Consider the following 20,992-nt stretch of genomic DNA (forward strand, 5'->3'; position numbering starts at 1 on the left):
TCGCCCCACCCCCTGAGCTGACTCCGGGCCACCGCGCGCTCCACTCGGCAGCCGCGGGGCGCGAGACTGACGGCTGAGGGCCCGCCCCGCGCACAGCCTCCCTAAGGGCCGGGGAGCCCCGCCCAGGCTGGGGGGCTGGGGGGCTGGGGGGCTGGGGTGGGGTTCGTCCCCACCGGTGGTCGTGGGCAAGCGGCTTAGCGCCCCAGCCTCAGTTTCCTCTTCTGCCAATGGGGCTTCAAAGGCGCGCAGCCCACGCTGAGCCTGTGGTGTACAGATTGCCGGGTCCACAACAACCCACAAAACAGACCAAAATCCCTGCTCTTGGGGTGCACGCGCGGTAGTGGTGGTGCGTAATCAATAAACAATCAGGTAGGCATATAGGGTGTCAGATGGTGGAAAGTGGTGTGGGGAAGATCAAAGCAGGGTGTGTGGGTAGCAGTTTTATTCAGGGGTGTCAGGGAGAGCCCGCGGCTAGGAGGCCATCACAGGCCTTCCCCAGGAAGGGAGCGGGAGGTGGAGTTTAGGGGGGGCTCACAGTGTGCAGAGCTGGGCGGAGAGAGAAGTTGAGTGGGGATGCGAGCCCGCAGCTTAGGTCAACCACGTGGGGAAGCCCCCTAATAAGAGAGACCCTCACAGTTGTCCCCTGGGCAGTGATAAGAGAAATGTTCACAGGTCAAGGTGTGCGGGAGTCATTCCGGCTTGTACGTGGCTCAACCTGAACTTCAGGCTCACCAAAACAGCCTGCTTGTGGCCTATTAAACGTGCGGTGTACATCTGCTTTAACCATTAAAGAAGAGAATGCGTTTAAAAACTCAAAAGGGAGTGACTGTGGTTCAGGCATTTGAAATAGATCTGGGTGGCCATTGTGGGCATGGTTTCAGGCATGTTCCTACATCACTGAGAACCTGAATTTTCTGAACTGTGCCAGCCTCAAGGACACCACCAGCTGTTCTCAGAACAATAGCTGCTGGCTGCCAGCCGTAACCTTGAAAGGCTCAAGGTCTCCTCTTGTAACTATGCAACCATGTTGGACCCCAACCAATCCTTGCTTAACAAGCACTCTTACTTCTTGCCAACTGCAATTTCGATTCTTGACAAACAACTTTTCTCATTTTGGGGGGTTTCGCCTTTAGAAGCCTCTTCCATTTTGTCGTTTTAATCGCTTCTTGAATCAGCGTCTCCTGGGCTCTAATCCTCAGTTTGCCTCAAATAAAACTCTTCTATTCCTCTTATAGGTTGGTTTATTGATTATTTCTGTGGACAGCAAGAATGGCCAAACCTCCTTCATATACCCCTGCCCTTGCAAGGGCATGACCTTGGGTTGGGCAGCTGTGCAACCCAGGCAGCCCCTGGAGGGGAGGGCAGCTGAAGGTGTCTGCTGCTCCCCCCAACTTCCAACATCGGGCATCGGCTTACTGGCAGAGGGATCTGGATGACCATCTCTGTGTCCCTCACGGAGACATTTTTTTCCCCTGTAGTTTTTTATTTTGAAAATGTCCAACATGCAAACCAGTTGAATAAATAGTAAAGTGAACACCCACATACCTAGATTCAGCAGCCGTCAACAGTTTGCCACATTTAATTTCTCTCTCTCTCTAGCTCTGTAGGTGTGTGTATCCCCTCCTTCTCCCCCCACCCCGAACCACTAATTAGCTACAGATGATACCTCCCTCCTGAATGTTTCAGTATGCATCTCCTAAAAACAAGGACATTCTTCTACTTTACCAAAATAGAATGACCACACGCTGGAAATTTAACATCCCTTCAATGCTATTGTCTAATATATTATCCATATTCAGCTTCCTCCAATTGTCCCAATCATGTTTATTGCTCATTTAAAAAAACCCAGGATCCAATCGGGGAACCACAATGTGCATTTAGCTCGTCAGCCTCCCTTAATCTAGACCACTGCCCCAGCAGTGCTTTCTATTTTGTTTTATTGTTTCTTTTCCGTCCTTGACAATTTTGAAGAGTCAAGGCTGGCTTTTCACAGCAAGTCTCTTGATTTGGTTTGGCTGTTTTCCTTGTCCTTGCTTTTAGGTTACACATTGTGGGGCAGGATGATATACTACCCAGATGTCACATCTTCATGCGTCATAGCAGGAGGCAACACGATGTCACTTTGTCCCTTTGTTGATGGTAAGTTTGATCGTGTGGTTCAGGTGGTATCTGCCAAAAGTCTCCATTTTTCCTTTCATGATTAACGAGTAAGCTGTGGAGTGATACTTTGAGACTGTAAATACACTGCTCGCAAATAACCCTCGGTCCAGTTATCTAGCATTTAATGATGGCTCTTGCCTGAACCAAACGTCTTGATGCAAAAAGGGTGATCTTCTAACTTCCTCATCCTTTCAATATTTATTAGTTGGCATTTTTCTGTAAAGAATTTCCCTCTCTTACTTAATTTTTTGTCAGTATGGACTAATAGATTTTTTGGTCATTGAGTTACGATCCTGTACTGTCATTTACTTTTTTTTAAAGTTCCCATACTGTCCCATACTTGGCCAGTGGGAACCCCTCCAAACTGATTCTTTCTTTTCAAATAACATGTTCCCATCATTTTTGGAGAACATCCTTATTTTCTGCTCCAACCAGACATTGGAGGATTTGCTCCTTCCCTGGCCAAGGCCTAGAATCAGCCATGGTTGGCAGGAGATATTTGAGCGTACTGGAAAGAACTGAGGTATTTCTAGCAATGAAAACTGCCCCAAAGGGTCGAAGTGAGGATTACATGAATGAACATATAAACATTTTTGTGGTTTTCTGACATTTCCAAATTGAAGCTCATGAACAAGCATTACTTTATAAACAGGATACAAGTTTGTCTGAAATGTGAAAACGTGTACAGTATGTATGGCAGAGGCAACATTGCAAACCAGTAGAAAAGGATGGCCTATTCCATCAACGATGGTCAGCCAGCTACTTATTCACAAGGGGAAAAAAATGAATTCCTACCCTAAGGGGACTAAAGGGTGAAATGTGAAAACAAAACCTGAAAAACTGCTGGTAGTGAATAGGTTCAAATGCTTCAGAGAGGAAATTGGGTAACATTTAGTAAAGTTGTACATATGCATATCCTACGCCTGGCGAGGCACAGGTTAAGTGCAGCTCCGGCGGGAACTGGCAACGGTAGGCATAGAGAAACTAGTTGCCCTCACAGGGGATGCATTACAGGAATGAAAATAGCAGTGCGCGTGTGTGCTGGCACAACGCTGCTAACTTAAATGCCCGCCCGTTATGAACGGATAAAGTGGGCTTTATTCCTACAATGCAGTGACAAACGCAGAAATAACCAAAAGAGCGTAATTAATATCACGGGGGAAAATAAAGTTGCACAAGCGTATTAAGATGCAGTTTGCGGGGAGGTATGGAATTAAATAGAGGGATGGGGGCACGCGGGCGGGCCGGCCCCTCTCCACCTGCGCTCCAGGACTTGGCGACCGTCCCACCTGCCCGGTCAGAGTCGGGGCGGCGCGGGCGGGGGTAGCGCGGTTGCCCCCTTGCCAAGCACTCGCGGCTCCGCGGGCCTCCCTCTTGCGCAGGCGCGGCGGGGAGCTCCGCGGGCTGGGCGGGGCGAGGGCGTGGGCGGGGAGTGGGCGGGGCGAGGGCGGGGCCTGACGCTGGGGCTCTGCGATCCTGTCCCTTCAGGGCCTGGCGGGACGGGACGGGGCAACCCGGAAGGACACAAGACGCGGCCGCCTGTCTCCCTAGGACAGAGAGACCCACTGTCCGGCCGGCCTTTTGCCCAGGCGACTGCAGCCAGGATGGGCCGGAAGGTGACCGTGGCCACCTGCGCGCTCAACCAGTGGGCCCTGGACTTCGAGGGCAATTTGCAAAGGATTTTAAAGAGTGAGTCTAGGGGCGGCGTGGGGCAGAGGGGCGAAGGTCCTTTCTGGCCGCCAGGCTTGCTGTGACGCACACGCAGCCTTGCTCTGGAGAAACTCGCAGCCGTTGGCATGGGGACAGATAAGATAAGCTATCTTATGACCACGCCTGTGCCCGCCTGTGTCCTCCTCATGAATGGGGGTGCGGAGTGGGTTACACTGCCTGGGGACACGTGGTATGTACACGTGGTAAGAAAAGTCTGGCCGTGGAGGTGGAGATGGGGAGGGCTGGGGTGAACCTGTCCTCAAATATCTTTGGGGTCGCATGTGACATTTCTAGAGCTGAAACCGACCCAAAGAGGGAAGTGGAATAGGGGTGAGCCCCCCAGCTTAGAGACTAGGTGTGGTCGTTGTGTGTGTGTGACGGGGGTCCCCATACAGTTGTCACTTGCAACAGCTCACCTTTGAAAGCGCAAGTTTGCACTGTTGACATCTACGCCTGAAGTGGGGCTGCCCTGGGCGACCCTACAGGCTCGGCCACCTCAGACCGGCTGCCCTCAGCTGGTTACTGCAGCAGGGTTGCCAACCGCAGTAAAAACAGAATGATTCAGGTGAGGGCATCTTATCAGCCACGTGCCTCGGACCTTCATCCTTTTTGTTTTTTTTCAATCTCAACCTGCTTTCATCTCATCAGAGCTCAGAGCAAATCTAGCTGGAGTAAAGAGAGGCAGTCTCGGTGGCCAGAGCTGAGTCTCCACTTGGCCAGCCTTTCCTCCCCGGCCTGCTGTTCAAACCCAGAGGCGGCTGGTTCCTGCTGCTGGTGCCTCTGGGTGCTGCCTTCTCCCTACACAGGGTCTTCTGCATCTGCTGGTTAATAAACTACCAGTGTGTGACCCCCCCCCCTCCCCGCCCCTGCCCTCCTCCTCCTTGGTGCTGAGGGTTAGCCCTGCAGGCCCTGCCTGTGTCTCATTTCCTGCAGGTGTCAGCAGGGTCTGGGAGATGCCCTTTGGTTTTTTACGACACCTATGGCAGCAGAGGGTTGGATCTGCCTTTGGACCAGTTGTAGGTGCTGAAATTGCCCCTCTTTCTCTCTCTCTGTACATGTAGGTATTGAAATTGCCAAACACAAAGGAGCAAGATACAGGCTTGGACCAGAACTGGAAATATGGTGAGAGCAAAACACACAGACACCCCAGGGTGGGCAGGTAGAGGCGTCTATATCAACTCCCCTCAGCCGAAAGGGCAAGGAAGGAGGCGGCGGGCATTGAGAACTGCGGACATGCAGGCCCATTTAGGAGACCATCAGAAGCCCGTGAGTGTGCTTGCTTGGCACCCTTGAACAAGAGCGGGCCCAGCAAGGCTGGGTGATCCCAGATTCCTATGTCGGGTAACACAGGAGCTCGTAGAGAGGCTGACTTTTCCCAGTCCGGGGCTGATGTCAAAGCTGGCTGGACGTCTGGCATTGCATTGGTGTTTGGTATCACATGTGGTCTGGGAGGTAAGGAAGCGACAACCCCTGAGGCAGGAGTCTGTCCTTGGAGAGGAAAGGACATCCCAGGTCTGGACCCCGTTTTCATCTAAGAATCAGGCTCTCCCCCTTATCAGAACCAGAGGCCGAGAGGAATGCTTTTCAAGGCATTAAGGATGGCAAGGGCCAGTTTGGGGGTTTGTGTTCATGTGTGCAAAGTTTGCTTGGCGTTTGCAACATCACTTCCAGGCCGTGCGTAGTGGGAAGGACCTTGTGAAGATTTAAAAGTGGTTTACAGAGAATTCCCTGGCGGTCCAGTGGTTAGTACTTCACGCGGTCATTGCCGAGGGTCGGGGTTCCATCCGTGGTTGGGGAACTAAAATCCCACAAGCCATGCGGTGTGGAAATAAGATAAAATGAAGTGAAATAAGATAAAATAAAATAGTAAAATAAATAAAACAAAATAAAATAGTACTTTACAAATTCTGTACCTTTCGTTACTGGGACTACCAGACTGAGAAATTACTCTCAACCCACTTCCCCTGTTAGGACCTCATTGAGCATTGTATTAGTTTTTTCTGGTGCTGCTGTAACAAAGTTTCACAAACTGGATGGTTTAAAACGGCAGGAATTTATTCTGTCACAGTTCAGGAGGCCCGAAGTCCAAAATCAAGGTGTCAGAAGGGCCCTGCTTCCTCCAAGGCTCCAGGGGATGGTCCTTCCTGCCTCTTCAGGCTTCTGGTTCCCAGTTCTTTGTCTTGTGGCTGCACCCCTCCAGCCCCAACCCCGTCTCTTCTCCATGGCTTTTCCTCCTTCTGTCTCATGTAAGGACACTTGTCACTGGATTTAGGGCCAGGGTCATCTCATCTCCAGATCCTTCACTTACATCTCTAAAGACACTTTTTCCAAATGAGGTCACATCCACAGGTTCTGGAGGTTAGGGCGTGGACACACCTTTCTGGGGGACACCATTCAGCCCACTACAAGCTTCAGTATCTATAGCAAGAAACTCAGGAGTAGCTGTGTGAGTGGCATTCGAATGATTATTCATGGTCCCTTTGCCTGAGGAATGTTTTTCTCTGGGTCCAGCTTTGTTTCTTTTGCATCCCTTTCTTGTAGATTAGTGGGATTTGGGCTACATTGAAGGTTAAAAAAAAAAAAATCCAAGAGCAGACACTTTGTGACATGAGAGAGAATTTCTCATTGTAACTGACAACTGTGAGAAGTGGGTGGGGCCCAGTCCATGAATTTCCAATAAAAAGCATCGTTTTTTTGTTCTTTCTTTTGTTGCAGTGATTCTAAGTCTGGCTGCACAATAGAATTTCGTGGGAGGCTTTATAAAGATACCAAGGCCTGGGTTGCACCCCTGCACGTTCTGACTCGCTAGGCCCCTAGGCCCCTGCCCCACCCCTGCCCCCAGGCCCACCCCGTGTGTCTCAAGGGCTCACTGTTCTGCTCCCTCCCTCTGCAGTGGCTACGGATGTTGGGATCATTATTATGAGTCGGACACCCTCCTGCATTCGCTCCAGGTCCTGGCTGCCCTTCTGGAGTCTCCAGTCACTCAGGATATCATCTGTGATGTGGGAATGTAAGTGCCGGCGTGAGCATGGGGAAAGGCAAGCTTGGAAAGAGGCAAGTTCAAGGGCGTCGTGTGTCTGGAGCCATCCTAACATCAGGGAGGCGGAATCTGAACATTTCAAAGATACGGAAGGCCTCGTGTAGAGAAGTGGGGTTTGTTCCCTCCCTAGCCCTGCAGGTACCTAACTCCCCCAGCGGAGGCAGCTCTTGGGAGATTTTTTTTGTATGTTCTTCCAGATGCTACTGTGCATGTGAGAACACACTTTGCACAGCTGAGAGCACAGGGTCTCCCTTTCACATGTATAGCTCTTTCTTTACTTAATGGTAAGTCTTGGGATGGTTCCACATCACTCCATATCGACATGCTGACCATATGGTTCCAGAGGGTGTAGGTATATAAATGTAGCTTTCATAGCTGTAGGTTCCGTAGGTGTAGGTTCCTCCATATGGTATAGGTCCCTCTATATGGTATAGGTCCATGTGGTATAGGTCCATAGATGTAGGTTCCATAGGTGTAGGTCCGTATAGTGTAGGGTCCATAGATGCAGGTTCCATAAGTATAGATGTATATGGTGTAGGTTCCATAGCTGTAGGCCCACGTCGTCTACAGGCAGACCTTGGAGACCTTGCACGTTTGGTTCCAGACCACTGCAGTAGAGCCAAATATAGCAATAAAGTGAGTCACGAAGTTTTTGGTTTCCCAGTGTATATAAAAGTTACATTTACATAATACTGTAGTCTATTAAGTGTGCAATATTATGTCTAAAAATATACGTACTTACGTTACTTAAAAAATACTTTATTGATAAAAAATGCTAACCATCATCTGAACCTTCAGGGAGTTGTAATCTTTTTCCTGGTGGAGAGTTTGAAATATTGCGAGAATTACCAAAATGTGACACAGAGACTGGAAGTGAGGAAAAGCTGTTGGAAAAATGGCGCCAATATACTTGCTCAATGCAGGGTTGCCACAGACCTTCAATTAAAAAAAAAAAAAAAAAGTGCAATACCTGCAAAGCACAGTAAAGCAAAGTGCAATAAAACGAGGTCTGCCTGTAGGTCCACAGGGTATAGTTTCCACGGGTGCAGGTCACGTGGGTAGGGCTCTGGCCTAGGACTATTCTTGAGTGTGTCTGTGATGTGCTTTGTGTAACCAGAGCCCACTGGTGGGCCTTTATTTTGTTTCTGTTTGCATCCTTCATTCTGTGTTATGTGGTGTGAACGTAGCCGAGTTTGCTTTCTTTTCCTCGGCCCTGCACGTGTTCTGCACTTCCTTTTCAACCCGCTGTGACATCTGTGTAGTAGGGTCTCTTTTAAGCAGTGAACAGATGAGATTTTTAACCCAGTTTGTTCGCATTTACTATCATTCTTGATACAGGGACCATGTTTGTTTCCTCTTTTGCTGCTGTGTGACAGAGTACTACAGATGCGACACACAGAACCACATAAATCTGTTGTCTTGTGGGTGTGGAGGTCAGAAGTCTGAAATTGGTCAGCAGGACTGGGCTTCTGGAGGCTGTTGGGGGAGAATCGGTTTCCTTGGAAGAGCCCAGCTTGGAGGGCCGCATCCCTTGGCTCGTGGCCCCTCCCCCTCCCTCCATCTTCAAAGCCAGCGATCATATCACTGCAACCCCTGCTTCCACTGCCACGTGCCCTCCAACTGTCCCTCCTCCCTCACAGAAGGACCCTTGTGGTTATGATGAGGGCCCCAGAGAGTCCGGGATAATCTCCCATCTCAGGGTCTGTAACTTTGTTATATCGGCAAGGTACCCTTTGCCACATGAGGTGACATGCTCACACGTCCTAGGAATCGGGACAGGGACATCATTGGGGGCCTTTACGCAACCCACCACATGGACTGATGCTGGCCACTTTATTAAATGTCCTAGTCATCACGTTGTTTTCTTGTTTGTTTTTCCCGTTTTCTTTTGTGTGTTTTCTTTGTTCCACTTTCCTCTGCTGGCCTTGAACTTGTAATCCAATTATAATTTTTCTGCTTTTTGCCCTCAAAGTGCTAACAATCATATCTGAAGATATTTTTCTTTGGAAATCCAGCATTTATCTGGATCTGTAAGCACAACTGAAGAAAACAACCGTCATACCATGATGTCATTGATATTCTCCGTCTGAAATTGTCTTTACAAATTATCCTCCAGGAAAAAGGTGCTGAGCCTCCTTCCTGCCCTGTTTTTGAAGGCGTGTTATCCTTAGCGCTGATCACAAAGGGCTAGCTCAAAAAAAAGAAAACTTAAAGAAACAAAATAGAATCTTAAAACGCGCAATAATTTTTTAAAAAAAAGATCTTATTTATTTGTTTTCATGACTTAGGAAGTTGAACTCTCTTGTTTGTTTTTTGGCCATTTGTGACACTTGTTCTTTAGCCTACAATTGAAATGTCTGTGTCTAATTTATTTTAAGAATTCTTTATATGTGAAAAATATCAACCCATTCCCACATATGATAAAAATACTTTTACTTGTATGTTGTTTGCTATTTAACTTTATGTTTTGAGCTTTCAATTTTCCTTGTAGTGCTTTTTGTTTGTTTTTGTTTTTGTTCAAGAGGCTTACTCCAATTGGAAATCGGATATTCACTGAGGGTCTCTGTTTTGTTTAAAATATAAGTTTACCTCCTGCCTTGAACACATTTTTGTATAAATGTGAACACAGGCAGGTTTTGGTCTGGCCTGGGGAGGATTAGAAACCACAGCAGTGGGAGTCCTTGCTGGTGGCATCCGTGTGCCGTGGGCACAACTGGGGGCACCCCCGCCTGCATCCTGTCCTTCAGTCCCTCTGGGAGGAGGAACCCAGGGTAGCGGGACTTAGCCAGTGCAAAGCGGGATTGGAACCTGGCCACCTGACTTGATAGCCCACGCTATTAATGGTTGGTTTTATTTCCTCCTGCATCACTGCTTTGTTTACTAATGTCCCAGGGCATTTATTTATTTGTCTGATTAGTTTTATCTGACAATCCATCGTCTTAGGTACCCCTTAAGGCCATCCTCCCCTGGTGCCTGATGGCTTCTGCCCTGAGCTCCTGCGCTCTCACCCTGAGCTGGGCTCCAACACCTGGGCTCTGCCCAGCTCTGCCTTCTCTGCCATCTCTGCCCAGCTCTGCCCAGCTGTGCCCCAGCTCTGCCCAACTCTTCCCAGCTCTGCCCCAGCTCTACCCAGCTCTGCCCCATCTCTGCTCCAGCTCTGCCCCATTTCTGCCCAGTTCCGTCTAGCTCTGCCCCAGCTCTGCCCCATCTCTTCCCAGCTCTGCCCCATCTCTGCCCCATTTCTGCCCAGCTCCACCTAGCTCTGCCCCAGCTCTGCCCCGTTTCTGCTCAGTTCCGCCTAGCTCTGCCCCAGCTCTGCCCCATCTCTGCTCCAGCTCTGCCCCAGCTCTGCCCCAGCTCTGCCCAGCTCTGCCCCAGCTCTGCTCCAGCTCTGCCCCCATTTCTGCCCAGCTCCGCCTAGCTCTGCCCCGTTTCTGCTCAGTTCCGCCTAGCTCTGCCCCAGCTCTGCCCCATCTCTGCTCCAGCTCTGCCCCAGCTCTGCCCCAAGCTCTGCCCCAGCTCTGCCCCAGCTCTGCTCCAGCTCTGCCCCCATTTCTGCCCAGCTCCGCCTAGCTCTGCCCCATTTCTGCTCAGTTCCGCCTAGCTCTGCCCCAGCTCTGCCCCGTCTTGGCCCAGCTCTGCCCCAGCCAGTGGCCAGCAGAGCACCCCAGCCTCTGGAGCTTTGGTCCCCTCCCCTGCAGAGGAGGAAGCTACCAGGTGGTCCGGGAGGAGATGTAAAACACAATGTCTATCCTGAAAAGGGTCCAGACAGAGGGGTGAGCAGATCTGCTCAGCGCCTACCACCCCCACCCCACCCCCCGCCCCGGCCCCTCGGACCCGTTGCCCCGGCCCTGCAGCCTGCATTCTGGGGAAGGGGTGTTCGGGTCAGGAGAGGTGCTGGGAGGGAGAACTGGGGAGGCACAGGGGCTAATGCCTGAGGCCAGCAGGGGATGAAGGGGTGATGTGACAGCAGGGATGTGAGAAAAGGAGGGAGGGAGCCACTGGAAGGCCCGAGAACCTTCCAGGAGGAGAGGAAGAGCCCTGAGCAGGGAGGGACTTGGTGCTCTATTTAGAAGACTCTCTCCCATTTAGAGCCTACGCTGTGGCAGAAACACTTGGGTTTGTTGTTAACTTTGGTTTGAGAAAGCCACAGGGGAGCCTTCTGATTCTCATAAAGGACAGAGAAACTTCATTTCGAAACAGACGCATAACTCTGCTCTTTGCCAACAAGTGTGTGCGTCCCCTCTCTCCGCAGGCCCATAATGCACCGAAACGTCCGCTACAACTGCAGGGTGATATTTCTCAACAGGTAGGTGACCGCCGGGAGCAGAGTGACCTGCCTGTCTCCCCTGAGCTCTAGGGGCCTGCGGACACTCGTGCCAATGCTCTGGGGCATGGTCCCTGGGGGCCATGTGCAGGGAGGCTTCTTCTGGACCTACCTTAGTGGGGGCTGGTGTACCAGGCAGGTGACTCAAGTGGCACTGCTCCTGGTCTCTGCCACCACTGACACCTTCAGGTATTAGAAAGAGAGAGGCCACGGGGTGGGGTTTGGGGACACGTGGCCCCATTGCTGGGAGGTCAGTCCAGGGGGAGAGGCCTAGTCATGTCCCCTCGCAGACCCTGGACATCAGCTGCAAGTGCCCCCCTGCCGGGTCTTAGCTGCCCTGTCCCCGTCGACTGTCGGGGCGGACGGACCGGCGGCTGCTCCTCGTCATGGAGCGTGTTCATCTCGGGAGTGGCCTTGTCCCCCTGCCTGTAGGAAGATCCTGCTCATCAGACCCAAAATGGCCTTGGCCAATGAAGGCAACTACCGAGAGCTGCGCTGGTTTACCCCGTGGTCCAGGAGTCGGTGAGTCGCTGCCCGACGCGCAGGAGGCTGGTTTGTGACCGCTTCTTGGATGCTTATGAAGCATCTTCCTGTGCGTAGCTTGTGCAGGTCGTGGGGGAGATAGACACGAATTCCGGGCGAAGTCCCTGCCCCACAGTACCTGTCACTTAGATATGGCTGCTTTGACACTGCTGATTAATTTATAACCCACTTATCACAGACCACATGGAACTCTCAGTCATCAGTCACCCATCATCCATCATTATACATCTGATCCTGTATATCAGGGTTTCCCAGCTCCAGCCCCGTTGCTTTGGGCTGGATCATTCTTGCCGTGGGGGGTCTGTCCTGTGCACGGAAAGGTGTATAGCAGCATCCCTGACCTCCACCTGATGGACACGTCCATTTGTGACAATTTAAAATGTCTCCAGACATTGCCAAGTGTCCCCTGGGGACAGAATCATCCCCAGTTGAGAACCCCTGCCCTATATTCTTCTTATAGTTATTCCTGTCTATTTATTGTTGCTGCTATTACAAATGGAATCTTTAACATGATATTTTTAAGTGGTTAATATTTTTATGTAGGAAAACTTGAGATTTTGTGTGTTGCTTTTGTAATTGGCCACCTTACTACGTTCTCTTATTGGGTCTAGTAGTTATTCTATTGATTTTCTTAGTTAGTGTTTTTTTTCAAGTAGAAATTATATAATAGAAAACTAACTTTACTTCTTTCTAATATTTACATCCCTCAGTTCATTTTCAAAACTACTTTTCTTGGCCAGCGTTTCTAGAACAATATTCTAGATCATTTCTAGAACAAATGTCTTTGATAACAGGCATTTTTGTCTTTTTCCCAACTTGACTTGGAAAGCTCTTCCTGTTTCTGATTTGGTTTCAGATGTATATCCATCCTTAGTTATTTTTACTTTGGGGATTTAAAATTAATTGAGAATGGTTGTTGAATTTATCAGATTTCTTCTTAGCATATGTTGAGATGAACATGGTAAGTCTTTGCATGTCTTTATAAGCTCCAAATGGATGTGGTATGTTAAACTTTGTTTCCATTTGCTAGTATCTATTCAGGATTTCCCTCTCTTATCTAAATTTATATGCCAGTGTTACGTTAGTTAAAATTAAAAAAAAATTTTTTCTGTGCTCTGAATGCTTTAAATATTATAAAAGTCATGTAGTATCAAGTAGTAATATGACAAAAATTCTCTTTACAATTGGGAATGTTGTATCAAATAGTGTTTACTTTTACACTTTTTTAGTGAGGTATAAATAACATGCAATAAAATATTCAGATTTTAGGAGCTTTCTTTTTTGACAATTGTGTGCATTCGTGCAATCACACCCTAAAGAAGATAGAGCCATGTCCATGGCACCCCTGCCCCTTTCCAGCTGATGGCCCCAAGGTTAGTCTTCTCCTTTCTTAGATTTCTTACAAATGGAGTCACACCACGTACATTCCTTTGTAACCGGTTTCTTTAGCTTAACATGATGCTTTTGAGATTCGTCAGTGGTTTGTTCCTTTATACATAGTACAAATAGTTTGCTCTTTTATATAGTAATATGGGTTTGTAATTCATAAATAATTCTATAAGCTTGATAACAAGAAAGAAATACACAAACCCCCCCCCCCAATCTGCCCCGTCTCCGAGCCCTGCTCCCCATAGCTGTCCATTTCCATTTTCCATTTTTCTCCTTTCTCCTGTAGCCTCTGGGTTCCGCCTTGATATTTCTAACTCATGTGCAGACATTGCCATTTCGTGGCCTCCTGCTCTGGAAGGACAGGATTTGGCACACAGTTCAGCCCTCACCGTTAGTCTCTCTGACCTCCTCTTCCTAACATGGGCACTTCACAGTTTTCTGGTTAAGTTTGTTTAAAAAAACAAATATTCATCTGAGTGAATTTGATGATCTAATTGGCTTTATTCAATGATTCAGGAACTGGGCAGCCTCCCACTAGTAAATAGAAGGGGCTGTACACAATGGAAGGTTTTTATAGGCAGAAGGACAGGACAAGAAGGTATTAGCGAGAGAAAAGTTAGGATAGTTTCAGGCCAGGCCCTCCTCTTTGATACGGAGGGAACAGCAGGGTCTTTTTTTTTTTAATTGATGTATAGTTGATTTACAATGGTGTGTTAATATCTGCTGTACAGCAAAGTGATTCAGTTATATGTATATATATATACATTTTTAAAATATTCTTTTCCATTATGGTTTATCACAGGCTATTGAATATAGTTCCCTGTGCTATATAGTAGGACCTTGTTGTTTATCCATTCTGTATGTAATAGTCTAATTTGCTAATCCCAAATCCCAACCCTTCCCTCCCCCTCCCCCCTCCCCCTTGGCAACCACAAGTCTGTTCTCCATGTCTGTGAGTCTGTTTCCATTTCGTAGATAAGTTCATTTGTGTCATATTTTAGATTCCACATATAAGTGATATCATATGGTATTTGTCTCTCTCTGTCTGACTTACTTCACTTAGTATGATCATCTCTAGGTCCATCCATGTTGTTGCAAATGGCATTATTTCGTTCTTTTTTAGGGCTGAGTAATACTCCATTGCATATATATACTACATCTTCTTTATCCATTCATCTCTCGATGGACATTTAGGTTGTTTCCATGTCTTGGCTCTTGTGAATAGTAACAGCAGGGTCTTCATCGTGCAGAGCCTGCCTCCCCAGTGTGATCAGGACACGTCAGACGGACTGTTCTTAAAGGTTGAAACTGCAGTTAAGTCTTGGTTTCCTGTCTTGGGGCAGATGACTCCATTTTGGGCTTGCTGTTTCTCTCTAACCAGTCACGGCTCAGTGTTTCACCATCTGCCAATATCTACATTCACAACTGAGCTGCAGATTGTGTTCTGAATCCGTGTTTCTTCGCTCATTTCTCCTGCCTGGAGTCGACCAGTGTCAAGTTCCTTTGCTTTCAGTCTCTGTTCTCGCCCAACACTCCTCCCACAGACAGACAGGCACTTCCTGCCCCAGTCTGCTCATTTTCCCCCAGGCTGGCTGCACAGCCGGCAGCCCCTCCCTGTCACAGGTCTCTGGGACTTCTCTCCCCTCCTGGGTTTGCTTAGCCTCCTGGATGACTGTCTTCCCCTGTCAGTCACTCATTTGCTGGAACTCAGCATCCAGTAGCCTTCTACAATTCTACCACCACCAGGCAATGAACTCAGTGCTGATACTGTCTACCTGGAGGTAGTGTCCGACCCCACAGGTTCAGGGCTCAGCCCCACTGAACTGCCCGCCACCCTACTTCAGATGCCAATCACAAGTCTGTTACTGTGGGCACATCCATTTGTCCCACGTGCAGCAAACCAAATGCTGAGATGCTGAGGTTTGCAGCTGTGCCGTCAGGCCACCCAAGATGGCTGCTCTCTTGCTCTCTGTACATCCCTGCTGGACCAGTCCCCGCCTCACCTACACCCCACTCACCTGACTCACCTTCCCTCTTAGTCATAGAGCCTAATCAGTAAATGCATACATACTTGCCCCCCCGGCCCCAGCTAGTGACGACTGTTCTAATCTTTAGATCAGAACTATCTCCACTATGACAGTTTATCAAAGGGGTGGTAAGGGATGTGCCCCTTTGCTGGTTTCCCTGGTAACCGATGAGCCAACCTCCACGTTCTTGTAAAACAACTGGGCTACGTGAAGCTGGGAACGTATTCAATTAAAGAGAGGAAAAAAAGAAAGAAAAAAATAACTAAAGTGAGCTACATCAGTAAAGGTGGTTTACAAGCAGAGGGGTTTTAACAAGCTGTTCCCCAATCTGCTGCTCTGCAAGACAAGCTCAAGAATTCCTTTTAGCCATCAGTTTCTGTTAACTCTGTTAACTCTAGGGGGTATGGTTTCAGTCCCTCTGCCTTTTAATCATTCCTCAGTCTTGAGGAAAGGGGGCCATGACCGCTCTGGCTGCTTCCTACTGAAAAGGGATGTAGGCCTAACAAAGTTTTGAGGAATGAAACTGTTTCGAATTTGATTGCAAATACTCACAAATCCCAAGATGAGGCCAAGACTTTGGGCTTAAGGATACAAAACAAACAGCAAGTAGAGAGTTATGACAAAAAGAGATATAAATCATAGCAAACACAAAACGATAATACCTAGTTTAACCAGTCCCTCAAACATAGACCTTATTCTTGCTGGGATCCATGAGAATATATTTCTTAAGAGATCAAATCCAGGTTTTGGGGATGACGTTCATTGGAGCCAAGCTACCTTTTGTCTGATTTTATCTAAATAGGTTTTAACTTCTGATGTGATATTAATACATACATAACAGGAACTATTGGCCACTACATACATGCCCCCTTTTTCTGTTAAAATATAATCTAAAGCAATTTTATTGTCTAGTAGCCTTCTGGCTAAAGAATCTAGAGCCCTCTGCTGGGAGGCTATGGCTTGAGCTGTCTCGTTTGCTGCTATTCCTAAAGTAAAAGATTTCATAGTTACAAGAGGAGACCTTGAGGACATAAGTTTGCAATTGGCAGCTAGCAGATACTGTTTTGAGGACAGCTGGTGGTGTCCTTGAGTCTGATACAGTTCAGAAAATTCAAGTTCTCAGTAGTACTGGAGCATGTCTGAAACCACACCCACAATGGCCATCCAGCTCTGTTTTGGATGCCTGAACCACAATTACTCTATTTTGATTTTTGAATCCACTCTTTTCCTCAGTGGTTAAAGCAGATGTACAATGCATGTTTGATAGGCCACAAAACAGGTCATTCTGGTTAGTATAAAGTTTAAGTTAAATCATGTATAAGCCAGAATGACTTCCCCATACCTCAACATGTGAAAATTTCCTCCATCATTTTCCTCTTTTGATTGCAGATCTTTTGATAGAAAGCATTTATGATCAAAATATTTGTCCCTCGATGCCAGGGTGGTTGCTGCCTGCCATGGGTCCATCATATCACTCGGTGCTAGGCCAGCTTGATATAGATATAAACAAATATATATGCCTAGTTATCCACATTGGGGAAACTAATCAGACTCAGTGAACAAGCACAGAAGTATGCTAGCAAGGAAACCTTTTATAGGCTATACATTTTATCAATTATACTGAATTGTCACAGAAACACTTTACATGTGCTTTTAGCAGTAGACTTAAAGCAAGCAGTGGTACATGTCACGAGTACTTATACTCTGTGACAACTTCACTAGAGAATTTTCTTTCCATCCGAACTTTGGGGGCAAAGGTATGGTTAGAAGTAAAACAATAACTTTAATGTTGATAGGGGAGACAAATATTTAGTAAACAGTAAATTGGATTAGTAGAATGGGTCTGGTCCAGATTCTTGGGTCAGCTGTCTACCACTGCTGTCTTCTTCTCATCCTGGGGTGGGTGTTGTTTGGGTCAGCAGTCCTTTCTGTAGACCAGTCTGATGCAGAGACCCCTCGTGAGTGGGAAATATGAACTCAAGAGTCAGTTCCCTTGTTTCACTGTGCTTGAGCTACTTATGAATACCTGATAAGGGTCCTTTCATCTAAGCTGGAGAGAGAGTCCTTTAAATGATGACTTTTTTAGTATGTATAATCCCTGGTTGCAGGTCATGGGGCCTCTGATTTTCATCCAAGGAGAGATTCCTTGTGATCAGCTTCTGAAACAAGCTTCCCTCTTCCCACTGGTAACCCCTAGTTTGTTCTCTATATCTGTGAGTCTGTTTCCTTTTTGTTATATTCACTAGTTTGTTTTATTTTTTAGATTCCACATATAAGTGATATCATACAGTGTTTATCTTTCTCTATGTGACTTATTTCACTAAGCATAATGCCCTCCAAGTCCATCCACAATGTTGCAAATGGTAAAATTTCATTCTTTTTTATGGCTGAGTAGTAGTTCATTGTGTATATGTATCACATCTTCTTTATCCATTCATCTATTAATGGACACAGGTTGCTTCCATGTCTTGGCTATTGTAAATGTGCTGCTATGAACATTGGGGTGCATTTAACTTTTCAAATTACGTCTTTGTTTTCTTCAGATATATGCCCAGGATTGGGATTGCTGGATCATATGGTAGCTCTATTTTTAGTTTTTTGAGGAATGTCCATACTGTTTTCCACAGTGGCTGTACCAATTTACATTCCCACCAACAGTACCCAAGGGTTCCCTATCTGTTCTGTTCTTTGATGCACCTAATATGTTTTCATATCTTCAAATGTTTTAATTTTTCAAATTATTTTCTTAGTTTTGAGCTCGCTTTTTATCTTCTACTGTCTGATTACCTTTGTGATCTTGCATTGACTTCTGTTGTCTCTAATTCTATGCCAGTATAGATCTCTAGTTCACTTTTCTTTTTCTCCATTTCTAATGTTGAAATGTTGAATCCTTTCAGACCATCACTCATTTAATGATGCCTGTAGAAAGGGTGGCAGTGGATGTTGAGCTGGAACCAGAAGCTTTCATTTTGGTACAGTTAAAAAACAAAACAGAGTTTTTACCCTTCGGGAGTTGTGCCAAAATGGTGACAATAAAATGGTTATGTCACTGTGTCCCTGCTTTAGTAATGAGTCCATCACAGCTTCAAGATGCTATTTCAGACTTTTGTAGGAAAATGGAAAAAAGGCCCAGTTCTTGACTGCAGAGAACTTAAGAATCTAGGTTCATTTTCATTAGATTCTTAGGTGGATGCCCCAAATCTGAGCCCAGCAAGACGGGGATGTCGGGGGGTGGGGGTGTCGAGGGGGCTCTTGTAGCTCCCAGGGGACCAGAAATGACTTGAAATTAACATGGCCAGAAGTGGTTTCTCGGCAGATATGCTGCTAGGGTTTCTCCAAGGCATGTTTGCTGAGGAAGAAGAACATCCCATCAGAGGAGCTATGCAGAGCAGGAGGAGTTCAGGTGTGGAGGCAGCTGGAAAGATGGGTCGGGCCAGCGTGAAGCCAGCTTGGAATGACTCACTGCCGATCCGGAGGGTTTATTGTTGATACTTTGGCTCGTTAATGAACCGTGCAAACCTCATGAGCCATCCGCCAGGTGTAGGTTGGCTTTGGAGCAGGGGGTGGGGAGGAGCAAAGGTGAACCTGCATCGTTCCCTGGTGGGCTTGCCTGCGTCTGGTTCTGAATGGATCTTCGTGCAAATTGAGGGGAGAGGCGAGGGTGAAGGGAGAAACCTTGGGGCATCTCTTCCCTGTAAAACAAATTGTGATGCAGTAGCATCGCCATCAACAAGCCTACCGACGGTGAACTGAGCGCTCATTATGGGATGCCAAGGCAGCTCGGGGGTCAGAGGACGTCTACAGTCTCTGTTCCCTTCACTAGTGAGGGAGAAACAGCATTCATTGTCCTCTCAATTTCTCTGCTTTTAAAATTTACTTAAGGAAAAGCCACTAAAATCTCCCAGAAGGTTCTTGTGAATTCTAAGAAAGCAAAAAGAAATCTAGTTAATTAAATGTCTTAATGGTGCATCTGGTAACAGCCTATTTGAGGTCAGATTTGGAAACGATCTATTGTTCGAATTCTACCTTTTAGTGTAGACCGTGGGATGGCTTGTACTAAAGTTGTGTATTAAACTCTCTGTCCAGCTCATACAATTTGGAACGTTGTTTTATTACTTCAGTGATGATATCGGTTTGTCACCGTATGTTGGGTTCATGCAGTGCGATCATTCTGATTCAGGAACTTTGATCAGGAATTCCACCTGGATTTCTCCGTGGGGAAATATGACTTCTTTTCAGATAATCCCCGTGACGTGCCTCTCAGATGCCGTGCATGAAAGTGTTAACGCAAGTTCGTGTGCCCGATGCACAGTGAGGCCAAACAAACTGAAATGTCAGAGTCGGGAGCAGAGAAAGGTTTTTTGCAGGGCCATGCAAGGAGACGAGGTGGCTCAGGCCCTGAGAAGCCTCAAACTCCCCGAAGGGTTTTGGCGAAGCATTTTCCAAGGCCAGGAGAGGAGGGTCTTGCAGGGTACGTGATCAGCTTGTGCACAATTCTCTGACTGGCTGACGGTGAGGCAGCAGGGCGGTGTCACAGGGGTTAATATGATCAGTCCTTAGGCTCCAGGAGGCCTGGGGCTATGTGTTCACGGTCAGAGGAGTTCTTCCATTTGGTGCTGGTGGTAGGGGGGTGTTCACATCTGTAAAACAACTCAGGAAATGTGCATCAAATACTGTTATCTGGGTACTTCAGAGAGGAGCTAAGGCAGAGGTTGTGGGGGAAGGCCTGTCCCAGGAAGGCCCCCATGGTGTCCTGGTCAGTTACAAAAGTGTGGGGAAGCCAGGCCAATGGTAGGAGAGCACCAAGCATCTCGCTGTCATGTGGCCTGGGAGCCTCATCGAGTCGCCGTATACTTTCCTTTTTACCTTAAATTGACAGTTCCTTTGCCAGCTCATCAGTTCCAAGCTCTCATTTTGAGTTTCGCTTTACATTTGGGTGCCGTTCTGCATATTTCCCGAGATGGTCCTCCTCACATCTGTGGTGGTTTCCTTTCCAGGCAAACAGAGGAATATTTTCTCCCCCGGATGATACAGGACCTGACAAAGCAGGTGAGTGAGTCTCGGAGAAGAAAACCCATTCTCGGTCAGACGTCACTCTGGGGTGGGCCGTGGGGGCAGGACCCTTCGGGTCAAAGTAACGGGCATCACCATGGCCCATGTAAGGAGCACAAACAAAGGGGTGATGTCTGTAACAAGTGGGGAGGGTCCCGGGAGCATGGGGGGGGACGGTGGGCGTCTCCTTTCCCCTGTGTGATGCCTGTCCCGTTCCTGCCCTCTCCTCTCCTCTCCTCTCCTCTCCTCTCCTCTCCTCTCCTCTCCTCTCCTCTCCTCTGGCTCACACAGCGGGGTAGAGGGCTCGGGGGAGCCTGGGGAAGGGGGCTCCTGCCCCACCTCGGCCGGCCGGCTGTTCCCTGCTGGGCTGGGGCTCGGGCTTAGGAACTGCCCAAGAAGCCGAGTTTGGAGGGTTTCTAGTTATAAAACTCATGAAGGACTTTCCTTGGCCGCCTGTTCATTCTGTGAAAACTCAGCATCAGAAATCTGTCTTGTCTTGGCTTGTCTTGTCTTTTGCACCTGGCTGGCCAGGCCTGAAGAGCTTTGACTTTGCAACCTTATCTGGGGGCCTCGACCATCCCCTTCGTCCTGGAAGCTGCTGAGGTGGGACGGCTGGGACCCGGTGCTGTCCACTTCCTGCGGGGCGTTGAGAGCCAGGGGCACAGAGGGGGTGTTTCGGGGGGGCCTGATTTCTTTGGCTCCTGCTTGAGTTTCCATTCTGGTTGCCAAGTGTATCAGTTTGTT

At 47.9% G+C, this 20,992-nt stretch overlaps 1 protein-coding gene across 6 annotated transcripts in view; it reads left to right on the top strand.

Moving 5' to 3' along the window:
- Positions 1 to 273: 273 nt before the first annotated feature.
- NADSYN1 (NAD synthetase 1) overlaps positions 274 to 20,992 on the top strand; it is a 36,368-nt gene continuing 15,649 nt past the window's right edge. For 2 of the 6 annotated variants that reach the window (XR_009504747.1, XM_059932295.1), the window contains exons 1-8: positions 275 to 369; positions 2,041 to 2,139; positions 3,649 to 3,849; positions 4,932 to 4,992; positions 6,764 to 6,880; positions 11,166 to 11,219; positions 11,670 to 11,759; positions 20,194 to 20,245. Coding sequence is in view for 5 of the 6 variants with exons in the window: in XM_059932295.1 (XP_059788278.1) it covers positions 2,061 to 2,139; positions 3,649 to 3,849; positions 4,932 to 4,992; positions 6,764 to 6,880; positions 11,166 to 11,219; positions 11,670 to 11,759; positions 20,194 to 20,245 (654 nt within the window). In the remaining variant the exon portion in view is untranslated. Of the gene's footprint in view, positions 370 to 2,040; positions 2,140 to 3,648; positions 3,850 to 4,931; positions 4,993 to 6,763; positions 6,881 to 11,165; positions 11,220 to 11,669; positions 11,760 to 20,193; positions 20,246 to 20,992 lie in introns of all 6 variants that reach the window. The other 4 variants (XM_059932296.1, XM_059932291.1, XM_059932293.1 and 1 more) reach the window with 4 other exon arrangements.

Source organism: Balaenoptera ricei, chromosome 8, assembly GCF_028023285.1.
Source record: "Balaenoptera ricei isolate mBalRic1 chromosome 8, mBalRic1.hap2, whole genome shotgun sequence".
In the NCBI taxonomy this organism is placed as follows: Eukaryota; Metazoa; Chordata; class Mammalia; order Artiodactyla; family Balaenopteridae; genus Balaenoptera; species Balaenoptera ricei.